General features: G+C 40.5%; 1 protein-coding gene across 1 annotated transcript; it reads left to right on the plus strand.

Moving 5' to 3' along the window:
• Nucleotides 1-23,148: 23,148 nt before the first annotated feature.
• Nucleotides 23,149-23,685, plus strand: LOC127093994 (uncharacterized). The gene has a single exon (XM_051032877.1). The coding sequence runs from the start codon at nt 23,149-23,151 to the stop codon at nt 23,683-23,685; it is 537 nt and encodes a 178-aa protein (XP_050888834.1).
• The last annotated feature ends 1,553 nt before the right edge of the window (nt 23,686-25,238 follow it).

Raw genomic sequence — 25,238 nt, forward strand, 5'->3', positions numbered from 1 at the left:
ACGTTACGCACATCGAAAGATGATGTTTACCGACACCAAAGAAGACCAGACACTACGCATGACTGGAAATCACCGAAAGATGGTGTTTACCGACATCAAAGAAACAACACACGTGGGTGCTGACAGGATACTGACATCTACATGTCTGGGCAAGGCCACATACTGGCAGGGGATCTCACTGGGGAACAAGGTCACTACAGCGAGCAAACAGGGAGGAACACCAAGGATACCGGGTTGTAGGTATGAAACGGGTGACCGACCAAACGTGAATTGGTTTGTGTTCAAAAACACTCAACATCCTGAAGAGGGCTAGAAAAGCAGTCTTGTTAGAGGATGGACATTCAATTCCACAAGGAATACGAATCTTACTCGACTGGGGAGGACGACTTCGACCCAAGAGCGCATGAGACATATTATCTATAGCCGTCAAAACGTAGATAATACACTCGCATGGAAGATTATCCATAACCGGATTGGAGGTTGTTAAATGGATAAGCGACCGACATCATCCTGAAGAGAGCAAAAGCAGACTTGTTAAAGGATGGACATTCGATTCCGAACAAAGGAATACGAATCTTACTCAACTGGGGAGGACGACTTCGACCCAAGAGCGCATGAGATACATTATCTATAGTCGTCAAAACGTAGATAACATACTCGCATGGAAGATTATCCATAACCGGGTTGGTTGTTAAATGGATAAATCGATCGAAAAGAAAGGCATCGGGGTACCAGGACTAGGTATGCAAAGATGACCAATCAAAAAAAGGATAAAGTTGCCAACTCGGAGCAAATATCCAAAAGAAAGGGGGAGAAACCCACTGGGGACAATACTGCTTGATCAAGGCAAGTATCCAGAGGGGACAAGACTATCAATACCGCCAACTGGGTAATGATAACTGCAAAGAGGGGATTACATCTACCGGTTTGTAGGTAGAAAACCACGGGAAAGTAACCAGTCATCGATAGGATGAGCACACAGGGTTAACTCCACCAAGGGGATGAAAGTGGGATTTTACAACTACCAGCTAATAGGTAGAAAACCACAAAGATAGGACTTACAACTACCGGGTTGCAGGTAGAAGCCAACCGACAGAATGAACCACAAAGGTTACCTCTGCTAGGGGATGAAAGTGGGATTTTACAACTACCGGTTGGGTAGAAAACCACAAAGATAGGACTTACAACTACCGGGTTGTAGGTAGAAGCCAACAAACAGAATGAACCACAAAGGCTACCTCTGCTAGGGGGTGAAAGTGGGATTTTACAACTACCGGTTGGGTAGAAAACCACAAAGATAGGACTTACAACTACCGGGTTGTAGGTAGAAGCCAACCGACAGAATGAACCACAAAGGTTACCTCTGCTAGGGGATGAAAGTGGGATTTTACAACTACCGGTTGGGTAGAAAACCACAAAGATAGGACTTACAACTACCGGTTTGTAGGTAGAAGCCCACAAATTCCGCTGAGGATAAGATGAATGAGTACCGGTTAGTGAGCCACTATTCATTCATGCCCCAGGGCAACACAAGAGACAGTCAACAAGAAGCCAATTTAGGATCGATCCAAAAAGGCAAACTGAATCAAGACTCATCCTAATTAGGAAAGAACTCAATAGGGAAAACCCATCCCATTAGGGAGGGAACGGAAGCAACCGTCATCCACGAGGATGTATCTCAGTGGGGAAATGGCAGGAAAGGATAGACACTTTCTGCTTAAGGGGTAGACTCTACATGGAGAGATCAGACACACCCACATCTACTAGGAGGCTACTGGGTAGAACCAGGTTTTTCTTTCACCAACGGATGAGGAAATAAACCTCTCTGGGGGTACCAATCCTGAGTGCCGTCAGGAGCAACTGTAGCGAAAGCGCTGTACAGACATCGAACAAGAAGCTGCCTCTGCCGGGGAGACGGTCTGATCGGGTTAACACATGAATGCATATGTTTGAATTTTTCTATGGCGTAATGCTCCATTATGAATGGAAATGCTACGCGATTTGAAGATGCAATGATCACTACATGCAAAATGCAAAGTGAATGAAAACCCCGCTAGGGAGCCCACTGATCAAATACTCCACTCTGTGGGGAGACTCTGCTGAGGAAATCTGCTTGATGAAAACTCTGTAGGGAGAGCACTGACTTCTCACTCATGCTGGAGAACAGAGATACCAAGAATCAGCCAGATCTCTGGTGAAAATAGATAGGCATCGATGAAGTTCCTCATGTCAACCACTCTGCTGAGGACCTACCTGAGAAAATGACGGAATACTGAGACGTCAATCCTCCAAATACCGAATCGTTGCAGAAAAGCATCCGTGCCAGGGAGAGGAGAAGACTGCTCTGCTGGAGAGACGAAAATTGAAGTCTTCAGTACACCTACTGCTTGAGAACTGGCCCACGATAATGTCCAAAACAACAACCTTGCTGGGGATGCCCCACGATAGGGCTCAAACAGCACTCTATTAGGGATGCCCCACCATAGGGCTAACAGAGACTTGGAGAAAAATGTTGCACTGTCGGGGACATGAAGATGAACAACTTCAACCAACACTGCTCCGAGCAACCTCGCCGAGGAGTAACCATGAAAAGGTTCTACAGGACAAAGATACAGTCGTGCTCGAGATACGAGCAATTGTCTTACCCGTCGGTAATCATACCACCCTTGGGAGAGCACTGCGGGTCTCCTAGGTATCCTTTCATCATTGTGAATGTTCACTTTGTTTAAGAACAATTTTGTGAAAAATTTTGTTTATTTTGAAAACAATGATACTTTATCAATTAAAACATGCAAAACATTTGTTGAGTTGAAACAAATAAGAGTGCAAATAATGGGGTAAAAGCTCAAATCGATGTGATGGAATGGTAGTCTGCAAAGGGCGAGACTCCATAGATCTGTACAAGTTTGAAATCGGTGATATATATTGGAGAGGGCTACATTGAACATAATGACCTTTCCTCTACCATTCTGAATCTCGATGTATTCGGAGCTTCGGTCGACGACGCATAGAGAATTCCTGGCGGATGACAGATATAGAACACGGTCTTGTCAAGATGCAGTTACTTGCCAAATCCCTAATTTTTGCCTAGATTGCCCCGGTGTGAGGTGCTCAATCTAGCGAGATGCAAATTCTTTTTTCAATGTCTCTAACTTTTGCCTGGATCGCCCTTTCGGGTTTTCAATCCACCGAGACGCTCCTTTTTGCCTAAGTTACCCTTTGGGGTGTTCAACTTAGCGAGCTGTTTTGCTTTTTTTTTGTTTAGGCTAAGTATTTCTTGACTGCATCTGGATTCACAGGACGAGTGAACTTCTTCATCCATTGCTGTAAGTGTCAAAGCACCGCCTGAAAAGGCTCTCTTGAAAACATATGGACATTCATAGCTTGGAGTCCACTTGCCCCTGGAATCGGGCACGAAAGACAAGACTTTCTTGAGCACAAGGTCATTTTCTCAGAACTCGAGACTCGACCTTCTAGTCGAATGCTTTCGTCACTCTCTGCTGATATAACTGACCATGACACCTGGCAGTTAATCTCTTCTTTTCGATCGAATTCAGCATCAGTCAACTTGGGACTTTGAGGGTGCTATTTTTCCTTTGTTTTTTCTCTTGATTTTGCTTTTGATTTCTTTTGATTTCTTTTGATTTCTTTTGCACCCTTTCTTTCTTTGTTTTTTTTTTTTTTGATTGATTTTTTTTTGATGCCCCAGTTGGCTGTTCTGCTGATTCTCGAGATGCAGCTGAGTGATCTTCTTTTCTTGCTCAAAAAGTCGGGAAATCTCGTCAGGAATCCCTTCAACATCATCTTCTTCTACTTCGAATACAGGGAATTCAAAATTGGGAGATGACGTCCGATCATTATGTTCAATGGGTTTGAGAAACAACCTGCATAATGATTTCGATATGAAAAACTTTTTGGAAAACAAACAAGACAATCGTTATGCAGATGAAAAGATTGCTTTTATTCCTGTTTTTAGGGTTTTTTGTGATCACCAATTTCATGCAAAAAGCGAAAAGGGAAAACAATTGGAAAAACAAATGTTTAACATGCTTTTATTTGAATGAAAATATCATTGCACAAAATGTTGCCAACAATGTCATCACTTCTCCTTTTGGCATGGGAGAAGGGTTTTTAAACAAAGTGATTATTACTCTGACTTATGAACAACTGTAGGAACGCCCACAGTGACCCAATTGTGATAGATCCCACCAGGGATAACAACTGTCAGAATCTCTTGCATTAGTAGCTTCTGCTTTTGATCAACCCTCTTTGTTGAAGACCTCAGGAGAAAAGCCAACGCCAGCCCGCGACTTGTTATCTTCAAGCTTGATTAACACGGGGACCCAAGTCTTCAAAGTTCAGAATACCTGACTGCACGAGGTCTTGAACCTTCATTTTCAACTGAAAGCAACTATCCACATCATGACCAGGAGCACCCGAATGATACACACAATGCTGCTCAGGCCTATACCACCACCGAGGGTTGACGGGTATAGCCGGCGGGTCTCTGGGAGTAATCAAGTTCCGCTCTATCAACGAGGGATACAGCTCTGTGTAAGACATAGGGATCGGATCAAAAATGACCCTCTTCCTCTCATTACTTGTACCGGCTTGATTATCATAGGGAGGCTGGTAAGCCTGCTGTTGCGGACGATGTTGCTGATGTTGATACCGCTGAGTTGGCCTTCCCTGTTGCTGTTGGGTTGCTGGAATAGTCACAGAGGCAGCTTGACGATATTGTCCTCGGTTCGCACTCCCTCGCCGGTGCACAGCATTTGTTTCACTCTCTCCCCTTTTGGGTGCCCCAGAGAATGGCTTCTTAGAATTCAACGAACTTGAAGAGCCACAAAGGCGAACCGGAGTACGGGTTGCTCTGACATTAACAGTTTCTGTAGCAAGAGGCTGTCCATTCACTATGATACCCCTCAAATCATCATCCACGTCGTAGTTGTTGACGGGAATAGTGACAGCAGCAATTTGATCATTAACGGGGACCCCCTCTGGTGAAGCACGACTGGGTGGCAGAATCATGGCTTCCTGTCTCTGGGCTAAGGCTCGCAGCTCCTCTTGCCCCTGAACGACCCCTTGCATCATGGTCATTAACTGGGCCATGTTTGCCCTCATCTCAGTCAACTCAGTCTGAACCTGATCCATACTCCTCTGATGATTCAATCTGGTTGCGGTGCGGACGATGATCAACAATCCTGTCTCAGACAGGAGCCAGAGTGAGAAGTCCGAACTAGAACACCTGTTATGCAACATGTTATGATTATGATGCTAATGCATATGATGCACATGATAATGATCATTTCTCAGGCCTTCAAAGAGCCTGATTCATCTTCGAAAAAAAAGCAATCTGCAGCAACGGCACAGTATACAAGAGCAATGAGTACCGAGTGAAACCAACAATTTCATCTGTAAATGAGCACCCGGATCTATCAGTGAACAGACTCTGGAATGTACCTGAGAAATGATATGCATGCAGAGATCATTTTTTTTTCTCTTTTTTTTTCAATTTTTTTTTCTTTTTTTTTTGTTGATTGCGTTTCTTTTGAAAAATAAACATGCTATGATGCACATGATGCAGACACGACTGACAAGCTGTGCATCTCTGAACACAGGATCGAAGCTTCGGCTCGAACTCTGATCACAATCATCTGAAACCCAAAGTCAACTGGTCAACTGTCGTCTGAACCCAATCTGAGAAACTGAGTCACCAACAGGAACACACTGAGTCCAACAACCGGTCACCATCAGTCACCAACAGTCACCATCTGTACCTGTTAAAATGATCATTCCCTCCCCACTCACAGGTGTCATCTAGGCCAGGGTAAGGTCGAAAGAAACGCAGCATAAATAACCTTTCGCAGAATACCATCATATACACACCTGAAGTATGCAACGATGATACCCCACCAGGGTCTGAACTGCTCGTGACGTCGATGTTCCGCTAAGTGGCGCATACCACCCGCTTCCCATGACTCACTCTATTCCTAGGTTTCCTAGATTGCACTCATAGCCTGGGTATTGGGCCTTTTACCTCGAGTAACACCCACCCCTAATCAGAGAACACACAACCAGCACAGCAGATGAAATGAATGAATGCAAACATTAATGCACACATTGAATGCAAATAGTACATGAAATGAATGCAATAAATAACAGGAAATAACAACCAAAGCCCTAACCTAGAGAGCGCTAGGAGAGACTCGCTTAGGGAAGAAGGACCAGCACAGGTCAACTTCTCTAAAGTTCCCCAGCAGAGTCGCCAGCTGTCGCATTACGCGAAAAACCGGCGGGAAAACAAGAACAACAGAGCCGCCACCGTGCGTTATTTATCCCAAAAGAGGGAAAGGAAACGCTCAGAGTAAACCGGGAAAAAACATGGTCTCGCGACCAAAGAGAATGGGATCGGGAGTCGGTTATGCGAAGGGAAGGTATTAGCACCCCTACGCATCCGTCGTACTCGACGGGATCCACGCACAATAGGAAGGAAAATGGTTGCTAAAACACTGCTCACACACACACATACTGGCTGAAAGAGACACAAGAAAACAGACTGAAACTGACTCGGCAGGATGTCGCATCCTGGACCTACTTAGTCTATCAAGCATAGACATCAGAGTTTAAGTAGTTCGGACGGGGGAAACGACACATGCTCGCTAGGATATCGCATCCTATGCATACGTATCTCCTTTGGACGAAGGAGAATCAGAGCATCCGTAGCTCGGCTAACACGCACACAAGCAAACACAGGCAAAGGCAAACGTGGAGCCTGAATGCCAATCACTGGACTTACATCAGCATCCGAACCAAAACACACACAAGGAGGCAAACGTGGAGCCTGAGTGCCAATCACTGGGCTTACATCAGCATCCGAACCAAAACACACGCACACTGGAACCCGAATGCCACTCGATGGACTTACATCAGCTTCCAAGCACACAACAAGACACAGGATGTGGAATGCCAATCGCTGGGCTTACATCCACCTCCTAACACCAACACAGGAAGAAGAAGGGTCTCGATTGCAACTAGGGCAAGAGAAAGGGGAGGTCTCAATCGCAACGAGGGCGAGAGAAAAGAATTAGTGTTAGTCGTTAGTCAAACTCGACAAGACATCGCATCTCGTGCCTACGTATCTCATCTGGACATGAGAATCAGAGTTGCCGTTGTTCGGCTAAACTATTCCTGTTGGTTAGTGTTTTTTAAGTGGACGACGTCACTACGCAATCTACCGGATGCTCGACCTTTGGAGACTTACTCGCCTGTAGTAGAAGGAGTGGACGTATCCTTACAAGGGGATAATGTTTGCTTGTGTTTTAGGAAAGCTCAAGCAAGAAAGGAAGTCCTATACGAAGGAACCGTGCTACCTTAATTGACATGCAAACGAGACTACACGGAGTCTAGCAAACCTAGGGGATACAATCACACCACACAAACATATACAGCATGAAATAAACACACCAACAAGGGGCTCAAACATCAAGGCTAGGCTTTAGTCGAGGGGTCATATCAACCTCAACAAACAAGCCTCTGTATCGGGGTAAGGTTAGCTCTTAACCTTGCCATTGAGGGGCTAAGGTGAAGCTGATGAAAGGTGAGTGAAGATGAGACTTCACAGCTCTTATCCCTGGTCAGGGAGAGCTTCAGACAAAGGAGCATGGGTCCAGAATGGAGGGACCCTTCTACGCTCAAGACTCTGACTCGATTGTGCAACAGCACAAGATCTTGGGTTTGTGTCCCAATGCATCAACACACAGCCGTGTGAGCAGAGGGACGACTCAACAGAATAGCGGGGGATAGATTGCATATCCCTTGGGTTCCGCCAATTGCCTCATAGAGGTCTTCACCTGCTTGGGCACAAATGTAAACAACCACAAACATCGCCTCTTAAGGAGGACTTCAGACAGTTGCCTGGCCAAGTAACAGGCCAGGTCTTCCAGACTACATGAAGAATAGAAGTCCTACCTCAAATGGTTTAAAAACCAAGCAGCAGCAAGCAAGTTCTTAAAGAACTGTAAGCAACTAAATGTACCTGAAATCAATCAAGTATCATCAGTACTCAGACAAACCAACAATAAACAACAAAAGTCAATCTATACAGACAACACAAGTTAATGCACACAAGTGCAAGCCATAAACCCAAGCTCAAGCTTTAATCCCTACAACACAAAGTCAAGTTAGTTTATAACATCAAACAAAACTCAATTTAATCAACTTGCACTTTTTCTCCTTAAGCCTTTTGCACTTTTAACCTGAAAATCCAAACCAAATGTGAGAAACTAGACCACTAGGCCAAGCCTAGGGTCCAAAAGGGATAAAAAATTCTAAACAGCAAGTAATATTCACCCAAAATCACATTAAAACAATTCAAAAGCAAATGCAATTGATCCCATGCTCATATCATTCACCATATTCATTTTATGCACCATTTAACATCAATCATGCAATTTACAACTTCAATTGACCAAACAGAACTATCTCACTCAAAAGCATACCAAAACCATTCAATTAATTCCACAAAAATTCACACCTGAACAGGACACATTCAAGGTATAGCATGTCAATTTTCAGCTCAATTGGACAAAAGAAATTAGGTCAATGAAAATCAAGAAATCCAGACACAATTATGCAAGCCAACACATGGTAACAAAATGAGCATTAACTTCAATCACATGCCAAACAGTGAAAACAATTAAGAAATTGATGGGACCAAAGCCAAACTACACCTAAACATGTTATGAATCACTCCATCAAATTTCACATTCATATGATATAGTATGAGCATTTCATGAGACATGGAATTCAACTAGTCAAGCAAAGACCAAAAAATGCCAAACAGCAATCAAAAATCCCAATCAATTAGAAAATGGACCAATTAAATCCACAAAAAATCATGTTGAAAGTTAACATACATATTGTATCTCATGCAAAAAATCAGGGCCATAGGCCTAGTGGAAGCATGGAAAAATAATTCATGAACTCAGCATATCATAATGTGACACATATTGTCACACTCAAAAAGAATAAATCATATCTACCAATCCAGAGATCTAAAAATTACAAATGATATACCAAAATCTCCAGAAATGTGTCAATAATCATCATATGAAATTTTATTAATTTTGGATAATGTATGAGCATTTGGTGATTAAAATGGTAAAACATACAATTATGTCACACATGTCAAATATCAATATACCATTCAAAAATTCTACCAGGCACAACTTACACTACTATGCCTAAAAAAAAGTAGATAAAATTTGGAAACTAACAAAAAAAATCCCACCTAATTTGGACTAATATTGAATTTTTTATGAATTTTTTAAGTTTTGTAATATTATGATAATATTTATTTAAGTGTTATACGAATTAATTTACAGCAGTGGCGTTTTCGTAATTACTGCAAAACGTGGTACAGCCTTCATTAATGCCGTGGCGGCTCACCATTGGCCAGATTTGGTGGGAAACACATTTTGAAAAGTGCCAGGCAGCGTGACGGATCTGCACGGGATTTTCCAGAAATCTGAACGTGTTCTTCCGCGTTCTTCAAGCTCGTCATCGTCGGCTTCGGTTACGAGCATTTCTTCACCAAATCGCGCAAACTCTATACCGTTTTCTTCGTGTCTTCACGTAGATCGCAGTTATGGCAACGAAAACGTCTAAAGATTAACGCACGCAAAGAACCGATCGAAAGAAGATCCACACACAAATATTCAGATCAACATATCTAGCTCTATACTTAACGGAATCGCGCGATTCAAATTGCAGAATGATCTATGTCGTGTGCTCTACCTAAACCGCATAACAATTGCATGAATTAACGAGTTTGATTTCCAACCTTATTGACGTGCAGCTCGTGAATCCGTGCGTTTCTTGCTCCGATTTATGAAAACAGATGGAGTGTGATGATTATGAAGATGATTGATGATGATTTCGCAGCTCAACAAGTCTTGGAGATGAAGAATTTTCCATTTGCCATTGATGAGTGAAGCTTTCAACAGTGGAGTTTTGGATCGGTTCTTACTTCGATTCTTGAAAACAGAACTCAAAGATCACTTTTGGCCAAAATGCCCTTTCTCAAACCAGCTGATTTTTCTGTCCAAACTTGGTTCCAACAGGTCACAAATGACATTTAGAAAGTGTTGCAAAAAGCCTCATGCCAAAATTCCAAGTATTTCTCAAATTGGACCATTTTGCCCTTGGTTTTTAATTAGTGCACTTGAAAAATGGCCTTTTTATGTGAATGCTTTTGGCAAAATGTGGTGATGGGTTATGAAATTACACATTAAATGTGATTTGCTCAAATAAGAACCATCCAATTTGGCCACTCCATGTGAGAGTTATGGCACTTTGATTTCGGGCATTTTCTGAAAATGACTGGACCCTATCTTGCTAACCACACATGGGAATTTCAAGTTCTTGGACTTTTTGGAATGGTGAGATCAAGATCTTCAACTTTCATGTTGGACAAAATTCCATTTGAAGCTTGTATGATGAAGTAATTTTGAGGAGAAAAAGTTTCCATTTTGGGCAGCTGAAATTACAGGTCACCTGCCATTTTAGGAAACTTCTTGTCTGACCTCCAAATCTTCAACCTTGGTCTTTGATATGTCAAATGAGACTTGTATGGACATGAATGAGGCCTTTCAAACCATCTCCCACCTTCCAATCCATAAAATCAGGCACAGTTGACCACAGTTGACCACATTTGACTTTCTATGGTCCCAGCTGAAATCCAGCTTGACCGATGACTTCTGAGCATCCAATATTTGTCCAAATCACTTCACAATTATCCTTAGACCATATGAACTTGATAAATCCACCCTAGGGCTTTGTCTCAATGAAAATGGCACTTGCTTGCTTGATTGACTGATTCTCCTGACCAGTTTGACCTAATTTGTCAGTTGGCTTGCACTTGGGCAAATGGACAATGCAATGTTATGCAGTGGACCATGTTATGTTAATGACCTAATATGAAATGAATGTACAAAAAGTAGGGTGCAAATTTGAGGTGCTACAGCTGCCCCTATTCAATCAACTAGGAACCTGAATGGATGAGAGCAACGGCTGTCAGACTTTCAGGGTAAACAGGGATTGAATACCAAGAACCGTAGAAATTTGCACACTGCTGGGAATTTTTCTTGTTGTTTTTTCCTTTTCTATCTTCTCTTCAAAAGCACAACCACATCCAGACATCGACACACGATGAATGGGAATAGAAATCATCTCATCTAGATGCCAACGGACACTAGGAAAAACTCAACGTTTACCGAGACCAACGGAGAGGTAAATCAACTCTACTGGGGATGACCAGGAAAGGATACAACCATACGTCAGCGGACGTAATGGGAAAAACTCAACGTTTACCGAAACCAACGGAGAGGTAACCAGACATCATCGGATGAAAGGCGGGGATAGTGATACAACCATGCGTCAGCGGACGAAATGGGCAAAACTCAACGTTTACCGAAACCAACGGAGAGGTAACCAATCATCATCGGATGAATGGAAAGAGATATACAACCATACGTCAGCGGACGAAATGGGAAAAACTCAACGTTTACCAAGACCAACGGAGAGGTGAACCAACTTGGGGAAAGGTACAACTAGACGTCATAGGACGACTAGGAAAAACTCGACGTTTACCAAGACCAACGGAGAGGTAACCAATCATTAATGAATGAATGGGAAGACTCGACCAGACGTCATAGGACGAAAGGGAGAAGCTCGACGTTTATCGACACCAACGGAGAAGGAGAAAACTCAGCCAGACGTCATAGGACGAAAGGGAGACTCAACGTTTATCGACACCAACGGAGAAGGAGAAAAATCAACCAGACGTCATAGGACGAAAGGGAGGCTCAACGTTTATCGACACCAACGGAGAGGGAGAAAACTCAGCCAGACGTCATAGGACGAAAGGGAGACTCAACGTTTATCGACACCAACGGAGAAGGAGAAAACTCAGCCAGACGTCATAGGACGAAAGGGAGACTCAACGTTTATCGACACCAACGGAGAAGGAGAAAACTCAGCCAGACGTCATAGGACGAAAGGGAGACTCAACGTTTATCGACACCAACGGAGAAGGAGAAAACTCAGCCAGACGTCATAGGACGAAAGGGAGACTCAACGTTTATCGACACCAACGGAGAAGGAGAAAACTCAGCCAGACGTCATAGGACGAAAGGGAGACTCAACGTTTATCGACACCAACGGAGAAGGAGAAAACTCAGCCAGACGTCATAGGACGAAAGGGAGACTCAACGTTTATCGACACCAACGGAGAAGGAGAAAACTCAGCCAGACGTCATAGGACGAAAGGGAGACCACAACCGGACACCAAATAGGACGTCTACTGGGGATTCTGGTTGGGAAATCAACCAGACATTAATGAATGACTGGGAATAGGGTATACAATCAGACGTCATCGGACGAATGAGAAAAACACAACGTTTATCGAAACCAACGGGGAGGTAAATCCACTTGGGGAAGGGTACAACTAGACGTCATAGGACGAATAGGAAAAACTCGACGTTTATCGACACCAACGGAGAGGAGAAAACTCTGAGGGGAATCATATGGTATTACCAAATGATCTGTAGGGAATAAGCAACTAGACATCATCGGATGACTAGGAAAAACGCGACGTTTATCGACACCAACGGAGAGGAGGTTCGACTGGGGAAGACCCTGTGGGGAAAGATATCAACTATACGCCAACGGACGCATAGGAAAAACTCGACGTTTCTCGACACCAACGAAGAGGAGGAAACTCTTCTGGGGAGAGAGAACACAACCAAATCATCAACGGATAATTGGGAAAAACTCGACGTTTATCGACACCAACGGAGAGGAGGAAACTCTGAGGACGACCCTGTGGGGAATGATATCAACTATACGCCAACGGACGCATAGGAAAAACTCGACGTTTATCGACACCAACGGAGAGGAGGACTCTTCACTAGGGAAGAGTGAACACAACCAAATCATCAACGGATGATCGGGAAAAACTCGACGTTTATCGACACCAATGGAGAGGAGGGAACTTCACTAGGGAAGGGACGACGTTACGCACATCGAAAAATGATGTTTACCGACACCAAAGAAGACCAGACACTACGCATGACTGGAAATCACCGAAAGATGGTGTTTACCGACATCAAAGAAACAACACACGCGGGTGCTGACAGGATACTGACATCTACATGTCTGGGCAAGGCCACATACTGGCAGGGGATCTCACTGGGGAACAAGGTCACTACAGCGAGCAAACAGGGAGGAACACCAAGGATACCGGGTTGTAGGTATGAAACGGGTGACCGACCAAACGTGAATTGGTTTGTGTTCAAAAACACTCAACATCCTGAAGAGGGCTAGAAAAGCAGTCTTGTTAGAGGATGGACATTCAATTCCACAAGGAATACGAATCTTACTCGACTGGGGAGGACGACTTCGACCCAAGAGCGCATGAGACATATTATCTATAGCCGTCAAAACGTAGATAATACACTCGCATGGAAGATTATCCATAACCGGATTGGAGGTTGTTAAATGGATAAGCGACCGACATCATCCTGAAGAGAGCAAAAGCAGACTTGTTAAAGGATGGACATTCGATTCCGAACAAAGGAATACGAATCTTACTCAACTGGGGAGGACGACTTCGACCCAAGAGCGCATGAGATACATTATCTATAGTCGTCAAAACGTAGATAACATACTCGCATGGAAGATTATCCATAACCGGGTTGGTTGTTAAATGGATAAATCGACCGAAAAGAAAGGCATCGGGGTACCAGGACTAGGTATGCAAAGATGACCAATCAAAAAAAGGATAAAGTTGCCAACTCGGAGCAAATATCCAAAAGAAAGGGGGAGAAACCCACTGGGGACAATACTGCTTGATCAAGGCAAGTATCCAGAGGGGACAAGACTATCAATACCGCCAACTGGGTAATGATAACTGCAAAGAGGGGATTACATCTACCGGTTTGTAGGTAGAAAACCACGGGAAAGTAACCAGTCATCGATAGGATGAGCACACAGGGTTAACTCCACCAAGGGGATGAAAGTGGGATTTTACAACTACCAGCTAATAGGTAGAAAACCACAAAGATAGGACTTACAACTACCGGGTTGCAGGAGAAAAAGTTTCCATTTTGGGCAGCTGAAATTATAGGTCACCTGCCATTTTAGGAAACTTCTTGTCTGACCTCCAAATCTTCAACCTTGGTCTTTGATATGTCAAATGAGACTTGTATGGACATGAATGAGGCCTTTCAAACCATCTCCCACCTTCCAATCCATAAAATCAGGCACAGTTGACCACAGTTGACCACAGTTGACTTTCTATGGTCCCAGCTGAAATCCAGCTTGACCGATGACTTCTGAGCATCCAATATTTGTCCAAATCACTTCACAATGATCCTTAGACCATATGAACTTGATAAATCCACCCTAGGGCTTTGTCTCAATGAAAATGGAACTTGCTTGCTTGATTGACTGATTCTCCTGACCAGTTTGACCTAATTTGTCAGTTGGCTTGCACTTGGGCAAATGGACAATGCAATGTTATGCAGTGGACCATGTTATGTTAATGACCTAATATGAAATGAATGTACAAAAATTAGGGTGCAAATTTGAGGTGCTACACCAACCCCATATACCATCTTAATGCAGCGCCGGTCAGACTGTCTTGAAAGTAGTGGATCAACAGCTGATCGTTGTCTGCTTGGGTAGACATTTTGCGGGCATACATCACCAAATAACTGAGCGGACATGTGTTTCCTTTGTACTTTTCAAAGTCAGGCACTTTGAACTTCCCTGGAATCTTCACATTCGGCACTAGACACAATTCAACAACACTCTTCCCAAATAGATCCTTACCTCTCAAGGTCTTCAATTCCTTGGGCAACTCAAGAAATTGATCTTTCATTTCATCCATTTTCTCATATACATCCGGGCCCTCAGACAACTCGGAACGATAAATGGTGTCCTCCACACGAGGTAAGGTATGCACGACAAGCGGTGACACTGACATGAACGGGCTAGATGCCGACATAGAAGCAAATATAGGCGCAAAACCTTCAGGCATGAAGTTCGGAGGCATTCCCCACGGGAATCCGGAAGACATGGCAGATGCAAAATGAGCAGCAGTTGCGGGAACAGTAGAGGTAGCTACCTCTGAAATAACAATCCTTTGAGGAGGAGGAGTTGCAGGTGTTGGAGAAGACTGGTTCTGTGCAGCTAGAACTGACTCCATCATGGCAGTCAGGCGGGCGATCTCCTCTTTCAAATCGCTATTCTCTTGCTCAAGATGTTCCATAATTATGGAATGATTGGCGCGAGTATTGTACCGATGAGTCAGCTTGGCTGAAGCACAGAAGAAACACCAATGAGACATCTGGCGAAAGAGAGAAACCTGCTTATGCAAATGATGCATGAAATGCAATGTTTTATTATTTTTATTTTCAAGGAACTTACTATATTATTTGAAAATATATATATATATATATATATATATATATATATATATATATATATATATATATATATATATATATATATATATATATATATATATATATATATATATATATATATATATATATATATATATATATAACAACAATTGCAACAATTTGATATGACCATAAAAATCTCTTTTATTTATATAATTGGAAGGATTATACTGAGTACAATTTCAGAAACCAACTGAAAAATACAAGAGAAAAGGAGACTATTCATCCTAAGGATACCTAACAACAACCTTAGAAGATCTGGCTGTAGGCACGTACTTCCTTCGAATGCGTCAGATCTCGGTCTCAAAAGAAGCCTTCATCTGAGTCTTCTCGAGGACAAGTTGATCAACAATCTTCTTCCAAGCAACGGAAGACTGAGGCATGCTAGAAGATGAAACCTCCGGCTTTCTCTGTCTCTTTGTCACTCGATCTTCAAGTAGCTCAATAAGTGCATCTTTGTCCTTAGACTCAAGCTGCAACTCCTCATGCTTTTTTCTCAAAGCATGGAACCACACTTCCCACATATCCTTCTCTCGCTTCATCTTGGCGAGCGCGTCTTCTAACTCCTCTACATCTTGGTTAGGGAGAGTTAATGGCTCAGCCACAACGACAAACATAGTTCTCTCACAAGGATAAGGCATCTTCAACTCCATAGCTCTTTTTTTCACCCAAATAGTGTAAGCTTCCGAAGCTACACAATTGCACGGACCAAGCTCGGGTCTTCCTTTTCTATGCACATTATGCCAAGCATGCACAATCTTCTGCTTTAAATGTTGGGGATCTTTAACATCTTGATAGGAAAGACCTTTTAACAACATGTTATTAGGTTTGTCTCTCAAGGGGAACCCAAGTTGACGACGAGTCAAAGCAGGGATGTAGTTAATTCCTCCTTGTGTACCAATGAGAGGCACATTAGAGAAATCACCACAACAATCAATAATCTCCAAACTTCTCAAAGAAGGATCATACCAAACTATATCATCATTAGTGAGAGACATAAGTCTCTGAGACCACCGTAGATATTGTTTGTTCTCCACAAAAGCAGGCGTCTGAGGCAAGTGCAAAATAAACCACTTGTACAAAAGAGGAATGCAACAGACAATAGTTCCACCACCCTTAGAATTCCTTAGATGCAAAGAGAAGTACATATCACCCAACAAAGTAGGCACAAGATTTCCAATCAAGAAAATTCTAATGGCGTTAACATCAACAAAACCGTCAATGTTAGGGAACAAAGCTAATCCATAGATGAGCAACACAAATATAGTTTCAAAAGCGTCCATACTACCGGCCTGAGCAAAGGCAGTAGCTTCCTTGATGAGGAAATCAGATGGCAACCCAAACAATCCTCCTTTCTTCATCCAATGAGCCTCTATCTCAGACTTGTTCAAGTGAAAAGCTTCAGCTATAAGATGAGATCTGGGAATCTCTTCTAATCCACTAAATGACACTTTGCTAGAAACAGGTATCCCCAAGAGATGGGCATACTCCTCCAACGTAGGCACAAGCTGATAATCAGGAAAAGTGAAGCAACGGTAGAAAGGATCATAGAACTGCACTGACACACTCAAAAGTCCTTCCACTACATCAGCAGACAAGATAGACAAAAGATTCCCATGACGTTGTTCGAAGTCTAAGGGGTCTAATACAAAAGATGCTAGCTTCCTTAACTCTTTCAAGTCGGGACATCTGAAACTGTACTTCTTAGTGTTCCTTCGTCCACAATCCATGATCTGAAAATATTTGCAAATAACACCTCAGTTCCTTGAAATTTTCGTGTGATGAGTGTTATGATAAGCATGAATGCATGAATGCAACAATCACAAGTAAAGGATCACACACAAAGCAAACAAACAAAGGTCAATGGATGAATCAAGTCATTGTCAAGTTCAATCATCCATTTTGGTGGATTATGGTTTACACCTTATCAACATCCAAGTTCCATTGATATTGACAAGACTTGATTGGATCAACCAAGAATCAAGGGTTTGTTGTAAGTCACGAGCATGAAGTCTGGGTAAGAACCATCCCAAGGGAGTGAACTAAGGATAACAACCTATAGATCATGTTCTAAAAAGTTCCTAGAGTCTTAATTCCATCTATCGGATATTACAGGTTAGAATGACTGACTCATTAATCCATAATATTCTCAAGAGAAACTCGTCTGAGTGTAGTATCGCGTAACAACTGTTATCAAGTCTACACTTGAACAGTCTCCGCACTACTTCCTAAATAGGCCAAGGGGGTTAAATGTTCTACGGTCCTCAACTTCTCGAACCCCAAATTAGAGATAGTAATGCCTAACCACAAATACTTGTGTGACATTTCCAAATCCAAAAGGGTATCCACTGAGCATATGGATCTCAAGCCAACTTGTGAAGGACTACTCCACACAAGTCGAACATGACTATACCATCCTCCTATCTTAGTCATAATTAGTTTCCTATAATTATGTTGTATCATAATTAGATAGTTGACCAAATGTTACACATTGATGTGTATATATATATATATATATATATATATAATATATATATATATATATATATATATTATATATATATATATATATATATATATATATATATATATTATATATATATATTATATATATATATATATATATATATATATATATATATATATATATATATATATATATATATATATATATATATATATATATATATATATATATATATATATATATATATATTATATTCAGATTTATCAAAGTTTGAAAGAGTTACTTAAAACAGGCAACAATAATTTTTCTAAAAGAAATAAAAATTAATAACAAAAAATTTAACGGACCAAAATTTGAAAAAAATAATTTAAAAACTAAAATTTATCAAAGTTTGTATATTTAAACGATAAATACACATTTAACAAAAAACTATAAAAGCATAGTAAAATGATAAGTTTGACACAAAATATACTTTATTAAAAATTACACTTAATTATAATTTTAGTTATCATATTTTAAATTCAAACAGTTTTGAACATTTCTGATATTTTTATACTGAAATTTGATGATATATTTATTAATTTAATAAAATAATTAAATTATAAATAAAGATACTATATTTAAATATTCATACAACAAAAGGCCTCACAAATATAAATGGAAAATAGAGGTAGGCACATGTATAAGGCCAAGAACACCAAAAACAGAGATAACCAAAACAAAACTAAAAGGAAGCCAAGTTTCAACCAAACATAAAGAAATACATATACCAAAGAGATGAAAAACCAAATGAAAACACCAACCGTATAAGAGGAAAAGTTAGATCTCATTCGAAAGAGATCACCGTCAACATACATAATCTTCTAGAGAAACCACTCATAACACTCCATGATAAAAGAATAACTTACCAAAATACCATTTTCAACTCTGAAAAATGGCCTTATCTATCACACCCTTCACAATAGAAGAAGAACCTGAAAAAATCATCATTCTTGAATTTACATAACGACCACACTATCGAATTCCAGATCATAGAAATGTCACCCCTCAATTTAGACTTACTATCCAACTCTTTAAACAAAAGAAAAGGAGTCACAAGGTCCGTAGGAAGAACAAAACATCACACTAATCATCTAAAAAATTATATACTAGACAAAATCAACTAAAAAACAAATAAGAATTTGACTCTAACAACCATCTACACAATGGGCACAAGACATCCTCTAGATCTTATAACACCATACGCTTAAGTAGGTTCTCTCTAGTAGATTTGAATCAAAGAAGGTTAAGTCCCTCATATGTCAAGGCTAACCACCAATATCTAACTCATTGATCAAAAAGAAAAAGAAGAAGAAGAAGAAGAAGAATGTACATGAATTGAAATTCAAATGACAAAAACAAAATATATTGACCAAAGATGAATGGAATCAAAGTCAATCAATGGTAAACAGAAGCAAGATGAAACTTATAAGTCAAAAAACAAATAAAATATTTTTGGTATTTTTGAGAATTAAAATAATACTTAAATTAAAATAAACAATAAAGGTCAAACTTCAAATCCATTTCAAATCAACTTGAAAAAGTCCAAATGGATCATCCTAAGTTCAACATGTTCAAACAAAGTTTGACAAAAAATTTCAGCATTTTTGGAAACCAGAAACTATTTTTAAACAATTAAAAATGAATAAAAAATAACATAATTGAACTAAAATTCTCAAATAAATCTCAAATCAATTTAGAAATTGATGAGGATATTTTTCATAGATTCATCATCATTCAAAGATGTTAAGAAAATATTTTTGCATTTTTTGAATATTGGAAACTATTTAAAATGAATTAAAAATAACCAGAAAAGAGAAAATTCACAAAAAATATCAAATGACAAAATAAAAAATATTAAAAATCATTTTCAGAAACTAGAATTAAAAAAGGAAATAATGCAATTGGTCCCATATTTTTTGGATTTAAAATTAAAGAGTTATGAATTTTTGAAATAAAATGAAATAAAGAAAATAAAAATGAAAAATCAGAAATTGCCAAAAATCCTGGCGCGTTGGATCAACCTCATTAAATGAGGTGGCACATCCAAGGATCCTCATGCGCGCGCTCATGGTAGGCAATAGTCAAATGAGAAACACATTGAATTATTAAAAGTCATAACAATTAAAGGTCCTGATTCAATCTGGAAAACACAATGGACGGTCCAGATGTGATCTGGCATGGTGGACGGTGGTGTACACCACCATCTTCTCCAGCGAGTATATGATCTGCGGTGAGATTTGCAGGTTTTGAAAAGTTGATGAAAACATGCGATCCTCATATCATTGGAAAGCTGGGGTGATGTACATCACCCCTATGCCATTGATTTTCACTCTAGACTATCATAGAAAGAGAAATCAGAGATGGAAAATTATGGAGTTTAAACTGAACTTGATGGATTTATGAAATTAAGTACACCAATCAATTGCCTCTTATGAGAGGACTTCAGAGGAGCCAACAAACACAAGAAATGAGCAAGAATCAGTGAGTTTTGAATTGAAAAAGTTTGAACAACAACCTTTGAAGTGCAGCTCTATGAAGCACGATCCTTCCCAATTCTTGATAGCAGCTTGTTCTTGAGATGGAAATAGGGCTAGGCTAAGGAATAAGATCCAATAATCAACCAAGGAAGTTGAAAATTGGATCTGAAAAATTGAAGTGAAAATGCAAAATTCCTTTTGGTGAGGTTTGGAATTCAGTTATGCAGCATATAAGGCGCCTTAAGGTTGATTTAGAATGAAGCTGAGCATCCCTATTTATAGCAAAGCATGATGGAAGCAAGGTGAAATTCATGTGTGCATGAAGTGAGGGCCTCCATGCATGAGCCTGTACAGGCGCATGGGAGGCCCAAATGCAATTGATTTGGTATGCTGGAATCATATTAAGCTGAAATGGACGTGTACATGGCATTGTAAATGAGTGTGCATGAAGTTTCAACAAAGTTTCCAAAAATGCACATAAATCTTCCCTTCTTCGAAAATGCATCTTACCAAAATGAAACATGGCCTTGTGGGTAATGGTTGGAAAGGTCTTGACATGAGGCACAATTGTTATGTTGAACAAAAATCCATTTGGAATTGGGAAATTAATGAAAACTGGTCATAAAGTTCAAGAGGCAAAACATGTGTATGTGAATTTTGCCAAAATGGACCAACTTCAAGCTCTTCTGTTTCAATGATGCAAGCCTCAAATGACAAAACCTTTAACATCTAAGTTGTATATCTTTTCAATACAATCAATTTGGACTTAAATTTTGCATTATTTGGATTTTTGATGAGAAAGTTATGGGCACTTGAAGTTGGACTTTTTCACATTTCAATGCCTTTGGTCCAAAGTGACCTATAATGTATTGCATTATCACATGTGTTTTGTTTAGGATTATGAAAATATGTCCAACATAACAAATAAATTATACATCTTACACTTTCCAATTCATTTGATCCCACCTCAAAATCATGAAAAATGAGTGAGTTAGGTCCTTGGGAAGTTGACCAAAAATTAGGGTTTTAGTCAAAATGACCTATAATGTGTTGAAATGGATGATGACCTTCCAAGCTTCAAATAAATTTTTGATAAACATGAAAGTTGTTCATATGGTTCTTAAGAACATGTTTTATCTTGGGGCCATCTTCATTTGACAAACACATCAAAAGTTAGGTCTCAGTGGATTTCAAAATAGTCAGATGAATTGACTGATCAACTTCTCAAGTTCAAACTTCAAATCTTGATAAATTGATGATTGAGAACACTCACATAGGCACATATATGCATAAAATGATGAATTAAATAACTTAACTTGATTGTATTTGACCACAGGTTGAGGTTGCTTCATGAGCAAGGCACAATTGATGCACAATTGAACTAGGGTTTCCTTGGGAAACAATCCTCAAGCCCTTTGGTTTATCTTGATCAAATTGAAAAATTGATATACTTGAGAGGCATATATGATGATTGAGATCTTGGTGAACCATTGTCATGCTTGCTTTCAACTTCATCTGGCCACTCTTTGAGCATAGGGGCCTTCTAGGAGCCTTGGATCTTATGATTGCTCAAGCTACAAAACAAAAGATGTTAGTGACATATTTTTGTACTTTCGGTTAGTAAACAAAATAAGAAAATCAATAATATACAATTCAAGCATGCTTGGTGGTCTCAAACCAACTCACACAAGTCCCACCCTAGGGTTAAGGAGCCAAGATGCTACGATCCTTGAGGCAAATGCAAAGTGCAATGATATGATGTCATGAGGGATCTTAGGGTCAAAATTAGGGTCTTACACAAATGATACCATGTTATAAGTGAAAAAGATGAACATGGAGGTTCTGATAGAATAGAATATTTTGTTATAATTAGTCATAATTAGTTTCCTATAATTATGTTGTATCATAATTAGATAGTTGACCAAATGTTACACATTGATGTATATATATTATATTTAGATCAATGAGAAGGACATGATTTCCATTATCTTACATGGTATCAATCCTAACCGATCCCTCTCTCTAAAAAAAAGCAAACGCAGAAACGCATTTCTTCTTCTCCCTCATTCAGTCTGCCGCCGCATGCTTCTTCTCCCTCCTTGAAGTCTTCCGCCGCAATAGGACTACCTTACTCTGTACCACCGCCGCCGAACACGAGAACCACCCTATTCTCTCGCCTTTCACCTCTATTCGCGCCGCCGCCGTCGCACCTGCAACCATGTCTGAATCAGACCATTCAGAACACAGTGACGCTGATACCCACAAGTCCGCCGCCAATATCCACAAATCTGCAGATACTGGTGATTTCGGCCAACCCAAGAACACCACATTTCGGGGTTCCAAATCGGAGTTTCATTCTGCATCTGCCATCTCCAATATTAGGAACCACATTCCTATTATTCTTGAGATGGAAAAAGATCAATATGATACCTGGGCCGAGCTTTTCCGCATCCATGCTCACTCACATCGAGTCCTGCATCACACCGTTCCATCTATCGGAAAAGAGCCATCAGCCATTACCGACGCAAACCATGAACAATGGTCCACTCTTGATGCCACCGTTCTTTAGTGGATTTATTCCATTATTTCTACTGATTTGCTGACCATTATTCTAGAACCCAACTCCATAGCAATGGAAGCATGGAATCGCTTGGAAGATATTTTTCAGGACAACCAAAATGCTCGAGCTGTCACTCTTGAGAAAGAGTTTTCTAACACTCGTATGGAGGATTTTCCCAATGTTTCAGCTTACTGTCAGCGTCTTAAGATGCTTTCTGATCAGTTGACAAATGTCGGCTCCCCTATCAACAATCATCGTCTGGTCCTTCAGCTGATCACTGGTCTCCCAGAAGCTTACCGCAATGTTGCTACTTTGATTCGGCAGAGCAACCCTCTTCCGGCATTCTATCAGGATCGTTCCATGCTCACTTTAGAAGAAGTCGGTATGGCTAAGATATCAAACACAGGATTTCATGCTGCTATGCACACCATTCAGTCGAAACCTATTGAAGACACCTCTCAGCGTGGCAACCGCCTCCCCGACAACCGTTCTCGCTCCCGTGGCCACCAGGTACGCGGAGGGGGACGTGGTAACCGCAGTGCACCTCAGTTTGGAGCTCCCAGCGCTCCCTCACCTTGGTCTGCTCCTCCTTGGCAACAACAACAATAATATCCAACCTGGAAACCATGGGGTTGGACTCCACCACCATGGACTATGCCACCGTGTCCGTATCCCACCTCTTAGTGGACATGCCCTGCCGGTCCTCCTAATCATCCAGACATTCTAGGACAGCATCCTCAGGTGTATGCAACATCTACCTCATCTCAGATACCGATAGACATTGAGACCGCAATGCACACCATGTCACTCCACACTCCTAACAATCAGTGGTACATGGACACGGGCGCAACATCTCACACAACTGCATCACAAGGTAATCTCTCATCTTATTTTCCAATAAGTAATTCAAATCAGAAAGTCATTGTAGGCAGTGGCCATGGAATTCCAATTCACGACACCGGACACACACAAATAACCACATCTCACAAACCCCATCACCTTAACCATGTCCCGCATGCCCCGAAAATTATTAAAAATTTAATTTCTGTGAGATGACTCACCATTGTCAACAATGTTTCTGTTTCCTTTGATCCTTTTGGTTTTATTGTCTCTAATTTTCAGACGAGGATCACCCTTCTCAGATGTGACAGTCGTGGAGATCTTTATCCAGTTACCATTCCTTCCAGTTTTACCGGTCTCACATCCAATCTTTGGCATAGTCGTCTTGGTCATTCTGGCGTGTCTGTTTTGAATTCCCTTCGCAAAAATAAGTTCATATGTTGTGAACCTTTTAATTCTTTTGTCGTTTGTGACTATTGTGTTTTAGGCAAACAAGTTAAATTGCCATTTTTTGATTCTCAAACTATGACTTTGATGCCTTTTGACATTTTACATAGTGATTTATGGACGTCTCCAATTTTAAGTTCTACTGGTCATAAATATTATATCTTATTCTTAGATGATTTTACAAACTTCTTGTGGATTTTTTCTATTAGCATAAAATCTCATGTGTTTGAAACATTCAAGTCACTTACTCAACTCATTCAAACTCAATTTTTACAAAAAGTCAAAATATTTCAATGTGACAATGGCGGTGAATATAATAATGAGCTTTTTCAAAAATATTGTCCTGATCATGGTCTAGTTTTCCGTTTCTCTTGTCCCCACACATCCTCACAAAATGGGAAAGCGGAACGCAAAATAAGAACCACTAATAATATGATACACACCATGCTAACTCATTCTTCTGTTCCCCCCTCGTTTTGGCATCATGCTCTCCACATGGAAACTTATATGTTAAATATTATTCCCTGTAAAACACTTCATAATCAGTCACCAACACAACTCATGTATCATCGTGATCCCACCTACACACATCTCAGAATCTTTGGTTGTCCATGTTATCCATTATTCCCGTCATCTACCATTCATAAGTTACAACCCTGCTCTACTCCATTATCTTACAGGTTCATCCTTAATGCTGTAGAATACAATTACGGAGAAAAAATCTCAAAGTAAGAGATAAAGTTTTGGTTAGATTTTCAATTGATACAATGTGTTACACGTGTACCGTATTTATCTAAATTAAAGATGAGATGTAACTAAATCAATGTAACTCTGTTAACTTACTTGAGTAACAAGCAAGGAGAACCTCATCCTAA

The sequence above is a fragment of the Lathyrus oleraceus genome, chromosome 6 (genome assembly GCF_024323335.1).
Source record: "Lathyrus oleraceus cultivar Zhongwan6 chromosome 6, CAAS_Psat_ZW6_1.0, whole genome shotgun sequence".
Lineage (NCBI taxonomy): Eukaryota > Viridiplantae > Streptophyta > Magnoliopsida > Fabales > Fabaceae > Lathyrus > Lathyrus oleraceus.

Excerpts from the sequence above, each read along its gene's own strand:
- LOC127093994 (XM_051032877.1), top strand. The coding sequence starts at position 23,149 with ATGGAAGCATGGAATCGCTTGGAAGATATTTTTCAGGACAACCAAAAT.